Source organism: Nansenia antarctica (assembly GCF_963989245.1).
Source record: "Nansenia antarctica genome assembly, chromosome: 13".
Taxonomy (NCBI): Eukaryota; Metazoa; Chordata; class Actinopteri; order Argentiniformes; family Microstomatidae; genus Nansenia; species Nansenia antarctica.
The window spans coordinates 20,513,324-20,523,323 of NC_137683.1; the positions used below are offsets into that span (position 1 = coordinate 20,513,324).

The 10,000-nt window shown below is 44.7% G+C and overlaps 2 protein-coding genes across 2 annotated transcripts in view; both read right to left on the reverse strand.

Moving 5' to 3' along the window:
• Window positions 1-5,003, reverse strand: part of znf638 (zinc finger protein 638) — a gene marked incomplete at its 5' end in the record, with an annotated part of 87,491 nt that extends 82,488 nt beyond the window's left edge. The window contains one exon of the mRNA XM_080544074.1: window positions 4,994-5,003. Coding sequence (XP_080400200.1) covers window positions 4,994-5,003 — 10 coding nt within the window. The remainder of the gene's footprint in view (window positions 1-4,993) is intronic.
• Window positions 5,004-8,649: 3,646 nt separating this feature from the next.
• The window catches only part of sema4f (sema domain, immunoglobulin domain (Ig), transmembrane domain (TM) and short cytoplasmic domain, (semaphorin) 4F), a gene marked incomplete at both ends in the record, with an annotated part of 25,193 nt that continues 23,842 nt past the window's right edge, over window positions 8,650-10,000 (reverse strand). The window contains 2 exons of the mRNA XM_080544077.1: window positions 8,650-9,372; window positions 9,641-9,831. Of these exons, the coding sequence (XP_080400203.1) occupies window positions 8,650-9,372; window positions 9,641-9,831 (914 nt within the window). The remainder of the gene's footprint in view (window positions 9,373-9,640; window positions 9,832-10,000) is intronic.

Genomic DNA, 10,000 nt, shown 5'->3' on the forward strand with positions numbered 1-10,000 from the left:
TGAACATTCACAGACACCGGCAGCAGCAAAGCGGTTTAAGCCACGTTGAGGGTTGAACATTCACAGACACCGGCAGCAGCAAAGCGGTTTAAGCCACGTTGAGGGTTGAACATTCACAGACACCGGCAGCAGCAAAGCGGTTTAAGCCACGTTGAGGGTTGAACATTCACAGACACCGGCAGCAGCAAAGCAGTTTATCAAGCAGACAAAAAGCTCAAAAGCTTTACATCTTTACATCAAAGCTATGCATCTAACGTTACCCCATCCAGTACCAGAAATAGATTCCCATTGTATTATCGCAAGAAACTTTAGCTTGCTTTAGCTTTGTTACAAGGCAAGACATGTTTTTAGAATAAAATAATGAATAAATAAATACTACAGCTCGTCATTCAACTAAAATGGCTTACGCTTAACTTAAGGTCCTAAAGTGACAGTGCAGTATTTTAGGAGATTTTTTTTTCAGCATGACTACAATATGAATATGCTTTAGCAAACTGTTTAAGGTAACACATTGGCAGATGTTTGGATCAGCATTTTCATTAAAGGCACAGTATGTCATTTCCCAGTCATTTCAAATAATGTAGTCCTATCCCTTCATTTTGAATTTTGAATAAGCAATGAGTTACGAATGTAATTACAACTTCCCACCTTTTCATGAGAAAAACACTAATGATTTCTTCCCCCTCTATTTTGTTTTCATAAAATACATTTATATTTGATAAAGAATCATTTAATATGTCCCTGACAATGCAGTTACTTCTGCTCTGCAGTAATTATTTTCATTGCCGCAAATGTTTTTATAGTGCTGCATTTCAGACTCCCTTTTTAAGAAGCTGCACTTCTGGCTTTAGCTCACAACACAGTGCAGATATCAGGGTGGTTTTTCTAACACCCAAATGCTGAGAGCGGAAGAACAGAGTGCTGACCAAGTTGAAAATATACCTCAAACACCAATGAATTCGCAAGTACAAACACGTACAGTACTGTAGGCTCAGGCACAGACAAGGTGCTGATGACTTTTACTCTGAGGCAAATTTTCTGACACACCAGAGACATTTGATATCTGCCAATATGAAAAACACTAAATAGGGAGATTTGGCAACAAGCAAATGAAATGTCTTGTTTATGATACTGTAAAATGCCATCTACCATATCATACAGTCAAGTGTCACCATTCCTTCTCAACCTCCTCTCAGCTGGTGATCCAGACCCACCACCCTCATCTGACCCTGACCCTGATGACCCTGATGCCCCCTCTCCAGTGGCAAGGTCAAAGGTTGTGACCTCTAGAGGTGTATCACGGAAACTGCTGCTGATTTTATTCTCTGCTTTATTGATCGGACTGTCCGTCACATGTACCGGTAGAGTTGTTTGTAAGTACTGATGATGATGAGGATAATGATAATGATGATGATGATGATGATGATGATGATGATGTAATATTAAAATACTTATACTCTTCTCTCCTGATGACCAGGTGTGTTTATGAAGGAGACCTCTGACCTGAACCTGACACGTGAGTTGAGAGTAGATTTGAGTCGAGTAGAGTAGACTGATATTTATTATTGAAAATGATGATATAACGATATGTATATATGAAGCACTCTTATGATGAGGTGGCCCTGTCTGAGACACGTTAACTCAGGTGTCGCCTTTGGACCCTGAGAATGTCCTCTTGGCCTAATGTTGCTGTAGGGTTAGGGTTAGGGTTAAGATTTGTGTCTTCCACAAATATTCAATGTAGCAATTCACCAAATCACTCAAGCAAACACTTGTGCAAATCTAACAGCATTGAGACAGTAAACTCACTCCTCAAGTTCACATACCCCCACCCATGCTGTTGAATCGTTAGCTTTTGGATAGCACAGCTGGGGGGTATTCCATCAATGTGGCTAAAGGAAAATCCAGGCTTATTTTGATAAGTTTCGCTAATTTTAGTGAGAGTTCCGTTCCCTGAATGTGGCTTAAAGAATCTTTGCTCAGTAACCAAGTTAATATACCTTGCCGTGTTAATTATGGCAGTATTGCCCTTTTTGGGGATTGCTTCTTCTTTATACTCTTCATAAAGCTCCATCTGCTGATGCAAAGAACAGAGCTCTGCGCTCTCGTTTTCCCTTCGATTTCCATCATAGTATCTTCTTTTCGACAATCGGCTGTTCTGGGCTGCTATGTTCACTGTGCACATGCCCAAAGCAAGAAATGACAAGCCTGGCCAGAGTTACTGTTGACAAGACACTGCTTAATTATTTAAATGGAACGGCTTGAGCCTTAAGTCACAGTCGACATTAAGTCTAACCTGGATTTTCAACTAAGCGCAGATGTCGTTAGCGATGTTGATTGTTATGTTGGGTTATGATTGAGTTAAGAGGAGGAGCAGTGTTATGCAGGATTTTGTAGACCTGGGCCCTGTTCCACGATGCGCGATTAAACTATGAACATAAAACAATAAGTAGGGGCTAGTATAACCTACGCATTTAATCGGTCAGCAATTTCTTGTCAAACCATTTCCCTCGCCTAGTTAATTGCGGAAGTATTGCCCTTTTTTTACATCTTACTTTACATCTTCATAAAGATTAATAAGTAGGAGTGCTGCGGTGTCCCTTTCCAGTCTAGTATCTTCTTTTCGACAATCGGCTTTTCTGGGCTCCTTCTACCTGCGGGCATGCGCCCAATCGAGAATTTCCAAACCGGACTTGTGTGGACAGTGATGACACAAGCCTGATTCTCATTCGAGGAAATACTTGAGGCTTGAATCCCAATCGAGAGTTGCCTGAACGAGGCTTTCTTTTTAATAGCGAATATACTAATCAACGAGGTGGAACCTACTAGGCAGATGTTTTTGTATTTGATTACATCTTCCCAGCTCAGAAGTTTACGGTTATTTAGGATGATGACCTGTCTTTTACTAAAATATAATCAACATAATGATGCATTCTGAACAAAATGCTTGTATTAAGATAACTCTCTTCTGGTCAAGGCTTACACACAGAATATGAAGCCCTGCAAGTTCAGAACAGAAAAATAAATGACAGTTACTTGAAGATAGAGAACAATCTAAAGGGTGAGTGGAAGCTTTTTTCATGGTGCCAATATCAATATTGTATGTCATATTCGTCTTACATGTGCATGTGAGGAGACTTATAAAAAACAAGTTTTTGTTTCAAAAGTTACACTGAAGAAGTTGGAGGACCAGAAAAAGAGCTACGAAAACCTCTTAATTACTCATGACAAGGAACTCGCCGGTGAGTTCCTTATCCATTATGATTGTCAAATCACAATAGTCTCCAAGGAGTTTATCAAGCAACTGAATATGTGAATGAGTATTCTAATATTAATTGTAACTTATCTACTCCTTCCCTTTCTCCCAAACAGACGTGAAAACAACACTTGAGGAAGAACAGAACAAGAGAAAGACTGCTCTGGAGAGAGACCTTTCAGGTGAGCTGTTTACCATGGAACACACACTTACACTGCTCATCACTGAAGGAAAACCTGGCTGTAAAAGTTGATCAGAACCCCTTGGGCTTAGTTAGGATCAGTTGTTGTCATTGAGTACTGATGAATTGTATTGGTCTCTGAGGGAGTCTCCTCTTCAGCTGAATGACCTGTTAGACACATTTCTGCTAAAAACCAGACCCAAACTAAATTGCTTCTAACATTAAATAAGAGGATCAGATGCAAAAGCAGGATGCCAGTTGACAGGTAACACACAGGTTTTATGTGGATATGCTCAGATCACAGATCTACAAACATACATAGATCATTTAATGAAGGCTTCTCTCGTTGTTAGAGCACAGATCTCTTCTCTGCTCAGTACTCCTGCTGCATCAGTACAGGAGTAACTGGATGTGAAGGTTGAAGAAAAAAAAGACCCCGTCAGAATCAGTTGTTCCGAGCTCTTATTGAATCTTATTAGTCTCAGGAGTTTGTTGAGCAATTGAATATATGAATGGTCTCCTGATAATAGCATTTTAATAGAACCGTTGCATATTAAACAGCACAGTGATATGTGTTTGAATGTTTGATATGTGCTAGATATCTACTCCTCATTATCCCTCTATTAACTCAATGAACAATGAACTCAACTGCTCTGGAGAGAGAACCTTCAGGTGAGATGATTCCATAGGACAGAAACAGATACTGCTCAGTCCTGCTAGGAATGACTGGTTGGAGTCCTACAAAATAGCACAGCCTATCACGACCAAGTGTACTCAACATAACAAGCCCTATAACTGTTTTCTGTTACAGAGACAAAGAAACAAAATGAAGAGCTGAAGAAGGAACTGGCTGAACTTACCAGATGGACACGTTTCAAACAGTCAGCAGGTGAGCCTTATTCTGTGATGCCACCCTGCCCCCTACTGGGCATCACTGGGTAGTGACAAGAGACAGGGCTGCGATCCTTTCTGCCATTCAGTAAAAGTCTGATAATAATTAAGACAGTAGAAGGAGAATAGGCCAATTAGATCAGTTAGATTTGGGACAAGGAAAGTGAATCAGACTTGTAGTGTTGGTCCTCCTCTGGTCAGCCAGCTCCAGTGTTGTTTGTTCAGAGTTGATATACGTTACATATGTAAGGTGGTAAACTACATATATAAAACTATTGAAGGGACTTGTGTCCCACATTTCTGTCAATGTTAATGATGACTCTCCTTGTTGGTCTCCAGGACAAATTAGAGATAGCATCAAAGAGAGTGTTGGTCGAGCAATGGTAGAGAGAGAGCACGGGCCACGCCCCTCTCTTGTGTATCCTTCAGGCAGGAAGTACACCTGACAGTCTGTCTGACCAACACTGCCCTCTGGGGCTATGGAGTGTGTAGTCAGTTATGTAGTGTCTAGTTAATGCAGCCCAATCTACCCAGACCTTTCCCTTCTTTTTTTCTTCTTTTTTTTCTCTCTTTCCTAGCACCAGGGGAGCCCCCCCTCCCAAATTTCGTTGTTTGGTACCTGTACTATATCAATGACAATAAAGACCATTCATTCATTCATTCACCTGGGGTCATGACTCATGACACTAGACATTATTGACGTAACCGCATTGTAAAGGCTCAGTATAAACTATGTATATGTCCTCCACAGTGGACGTTACTCTGGACCCTGATACAGCACATCCTAAGCTCATCCTGTCTGATGATGGGAAAAAAGTGAGACACGGAGACAGGCGACAGAATCTCCCTGACAACCCAAAGAGATTTGATACTGTTGTCAATGTCTTGGGGAAGGAGGGCTTCTCCTCAGGGAGATTCTACTATGAGGTGCAGGTGAAGGACAAGACTGGCTGGGACCTAGGAGTGGCCAGAGAGTCCATCAACAGGAAGGGGCAGAATACACTTAGCCCTAACAAAGGTTACTGGATTGTGGGGCTGTGGGATGGGGAGTACAAGGCTGCAGCTGGCCCAGGTGTCCTCCTCTCTCTCAGTCAGAAGCCCCAGAAGGTGGGGGTGTTTGTAGATTATGAGGGGGGTGAGGTCTCCTTCTATGATGTGGACAACAGGTCTCCTATCTACTCCTTTACTGGCATCACCTTCACAGAGAAACTCTTTCCATACTTCAACCCTTACCTTAATGATGATGGTAAGAACTCAGCCCCACTGGTCATCACTCCTGTCAGTTAAACAGACTGAGAAAATGGATTTCAACTTTTTCAGTTTTTACTTTTTTACTCTTACTTCTTTTTTCTTGATATGATGGAGTGAAACTCTGTTGAAGTTATTTAGAGAAACAGTATAGAACATATTCTGATGGTAAAGTATATTCACACAAAAGATGAAAAAGATGAAATGAGATGCTTCAAAGATAATATCTGATAGCTGATCCCCTCTCATTGAATGTAATGTAGTTGATTGTTTATTATGTTCCTTATCATTGAATACAGTTTAAGATTTCAATGTAAATTTGGTTGAATAAAGATGTTATTGCTGAAGTGGTTTGCTGAATCTCTTTGTTGATGAAAGGTAACATACCGTAGATGATGCTTATAGAAAACAAATACTCCTGTCATCACACTTGTAGATAAAACACAGACACACACACAACACTGTAGGAGGTAGGTAGCTTTATATGTACTCAAAGCATTACATTGCATGAACACACACACACACACACACACACACACACACACACACACACACACACACAGCAAAGTCCTCTATAGTACAATACAAGCTCCAGTAGGTATTCAAAACACATTTTGTCATCATCATATATAAATTATAAAAATAAAACATTAGAATCCAACATATCTGAGCTGTAAACCATTTCCATATTTATTTAAATATCCAAAGAGAGGATATCGCGCTGGGGGAGAACTGTACTTTACTGATTCTACTGTTTAACTATAGTTGGAATAGGTTGATACATCAGGTAACCTTGTTTTCACACAGCTGGTTGAGAAACAACATCAAGGGAGGCCAAGAAGAAGAGGAAGAAGAAGAAGAGGAAGAAGAAGAAGAAGAAGAAGAAGAAGAAGAAGAAGAAGAAGAAGAAGAAGAAGCAGGAAAGAAAGAGAGAGAGAGAGAAAGAGAGAGAGAAAGCAAGAGAGATAGAGAGAGTGACAAAGAGAGCGAGAGAGAGACAGAGAGAGAAAGATGATCTAAAATGAATTGCCAACTAAAGCATGAGTTGATTAATCTGTCTGATTAATCGAATACATACACTTCTGAAGTTGGCCATAGTTACAGATCTACGATCAGCTTAGCCTCCCCAAAACATCATAAGCTAAACCATGGGAGAGACCCCAAACTGACTCAAGATCAGTGTCTAGGCAACAACTTCAACCTACACTTGTACACATACACACAACTTTGATAGATGCAAACCTTTCTTTCTTTGTGTCTTTCTTTCTTTCTTTCTTTCTCTCTTTCTTTCTATCTTTCTATCTTTTTGGATAGCACCCCCCTTCAACACCCCTCTCATCACTTTGGTGGCTAGATTACCCCTAGTTAGAGTTTACATTTATCTTGTCTTGCCATTCATTCACAATCAACCGCAAATCAGAGATGTTAATCCACAATCAGTATTCTTGTCATCAAAGGTTGGTTGCAGGTTAGACTGCAGTGATTGAACCCCATTGGTTGGCATTGGTGTCACTCAACCAATATGGTGCCACAGGGCTTGTGTGTCCACATTATGACATATTATAGTGTATAACGAGTGTATATACCATAGATCATACCCTCTGCTACCTCTTTTCCACCAACATGAACCTAGTTCTAGTTCTGGGCTGGTGCCGGTTTGCAGTTGGATCAATTTGCGAAACTTCTAAGAACCGGTTTGCTTTTCCACGGGCTAGAGAGCCACGTCATTACGTCACTGTATACCTCTGTATACGTCTCTGCTTTCCCAGCAAAGCACAAACTTCAAGTACAACAACAACAACAACAAGGGTGGACTACATCGCAGCTGTAGTCACTACAAGTGTTGCTCCTGGCTCTGTGAGCCTATATTGGCATCCAAACACGACTGGTCCAACGTATTTGTGCTGCTCGTGGATGGCGATTAGTTTCAAGAACAAAAGTAATTACCTAACATGTTTTGATTATTATTAACACACGTGAGATGTTTATGTTAGGCTTTGTTGTAAGCCAGCTCGCTAATCGATCCTCGCTCGATAATCCCTAAAATAATAATCATTATAATAATAATAATCATGATAATCGCTCAGTAATCCTGCCTCCAGCCCTTGACATAAGCACATTTTGGTTCTAGACCAGCCAAGTGTTGGTGCCACTCTGGAACCAGAGATCCGGTTCTTTTGCTGTCGAAACACGAAGAACTGGTTGGAGGTTAGGCACCGGCTCCGAACTGGCCCTCAAACTGCCTTGGTGGAAAAGGGGCATGAGTGGTGGTGATGTTATGCTGTGTTGACATCATAGTGTCTTTCCAACCTCCACAGTACTGTATAAGAACAGTGATATAGTTACAGTCACAGAAAAGGCTTTATTATGAAACAATAAACATACAACGTCACATTTGGATTCAAACTCCTCAGTCAGAGAGCAACATGGCTGCTGTCCAGCTCCACAGTCGTGACAGAGGCTGACACTGAAGATACATGCACAATTCCTCCATGCACAATTCCTCCAAACAGAATTCTTATCAGTTTTCCCCAGTCAGGGAATTCCAGCACTTCCATCTCAATCTCCTGTTCAAGTCTCTATATTAACCATATATATATATATGATATCCTCCATATCGTGACCTTTGACCTTATTGACTTCCTGACCCTGTGTTTGACCTCTGTCACAGCTCAGTCACAGCCAGGGAAGTTCATCTGAGAGATCCAGAGTTCCTCAGCCGTAGTTAATAACAGGCCTGAAGGTTGACCTCTCCCTGACCTCTCCCGCCGTCATGCCCAGGACTAGTGAGACTAGAAAGAAACAGAGAGAGAGATAGAGAGAGAGTGTGTGTGTGTGTGTGTGTGTGCATCACTGGTCTCTCTCTCTCCACGCTGCTGTTCAGCAGTATGGGACATTCAGTGAGAAGTTCACACCATAACCTTTGAACCTTGAGAACCCTGGTTTTCACCCCCAAATCTCTCTCACACGTCTCTCTGGTTTGTACCATGTGCCTCCCATGTCCAGTCTGTAGTCGTGAAGTTAGTCCCCGTGTGTCACGCCTCAGCCATGTTGGGTCCATGTTCCCCGCGTGTCATATGGAGCTCTCCTCACACTGGGCCAGTGGTGCCGGGGACTTAAACACGGGAAGCCCGGCGAGGTCCTCCTCCAAGCCCTTCGTCACGTCCCCGAGTCCCTCCCCGAGGCCCTCCCCCAGTCCCTCGTCCTCCTCCTCCCCCACCCCCCCCTCTCCCCTCTCCCCTCCCTCGGGCCTCCCCCTCTCGCTCCTCTCACCCCTCCTCTCGTCGTCCAGCTCCGGGGACAGGTCGAGCTTCGGCACGCCGGTGTCGCGGTTGGCGTAGTCGGCGTAACCGCCGTTGCCGAGGCCGAGGGCGAGGCCGTTGCCGTGGACCAGGTGGCCGCCGTAGTTGCCGCGGTGGTGGCCGCCGCCGCCGTTGTTGGCGAACGGCGTCCCGTTCCTCTTCTCCGTCAGCGGGAAGCCCTCGGAGAGCAGGCTGGCGCTGCTGGGGGACTGGGGCGTGGCCGAGGAGGTCCCCAGGAGGTCACGCCCCTTCTCGGAGGAGAGGGAGTGGTCGGGGTGCGAGCGGCCGGCCCCCCGGCCTCGTCGGCGGGATGACAGGAAGTAGAGGAGGAAGCCTCCGAGCAGCACGCCGGCGCCGAAGCAGAGGATGTAGACGGCCAGCAGGTGGCGCCCTCCGGCTGGCGCCATGGCTCCCCCAGCACTGGGACCCTCCAGGGTCAGCTGATAGGCCGCTCTAGGGCAGGGCGGGGCCTCTCTGCCCCCGGACACACCCTCCTGGCCAAGGGAGAGAGGGAAGAGAGAGAGAGAGAAAGAAAGAGAGAGAGAGAGAGGGAGAGAGAGAGGAGGAGTGGTTATCGTCGCATTGCACATCATGCTTATTCACGTCGGTACCTGTGGTTGTGTGTGTGTGTGGGTGTATATGTGTGTGTGTACATGCGTGTGCGTGTGTGTGCATGTGCATGTGCGTGCGTGGGTGCGCGCGTGTGTGTGTGTGCGTTTGCGTGTGTGTGTGTGTGTGTGTGTGCGTGTGCGTGTGCCTTACCTGGCAGACACAGGTGTAGGTCCCCAGGCTCTCTGGTGTGACGGTGACCTCCAGGTCAGAGTGGTGCTGGCGGGTGTGTCTGTGGGGGGGGTGGTCCCAGACGCAGGGGAGGGGGGACACCCGGACGCAGGGCAGGAGGACACGCAGACCCACGGAGACACGCAGCTCACGCAGGGCAGGGGAGCAACGTCCTGTTGGGGGGGGGGGGGGGAGTGAGAGGGGAGGGGTGGGGTGGGGGGAAGGGAGAGGTGGTGAGAGGGAAAAGAGAAGAGTTGTAGTTCAGCATCATGCAGTGAGACAGTACCCTGGCCGGGTGGCCAGTCCTGTGTCATTGTTGACGTGTTCATTTTGATTGGTCAA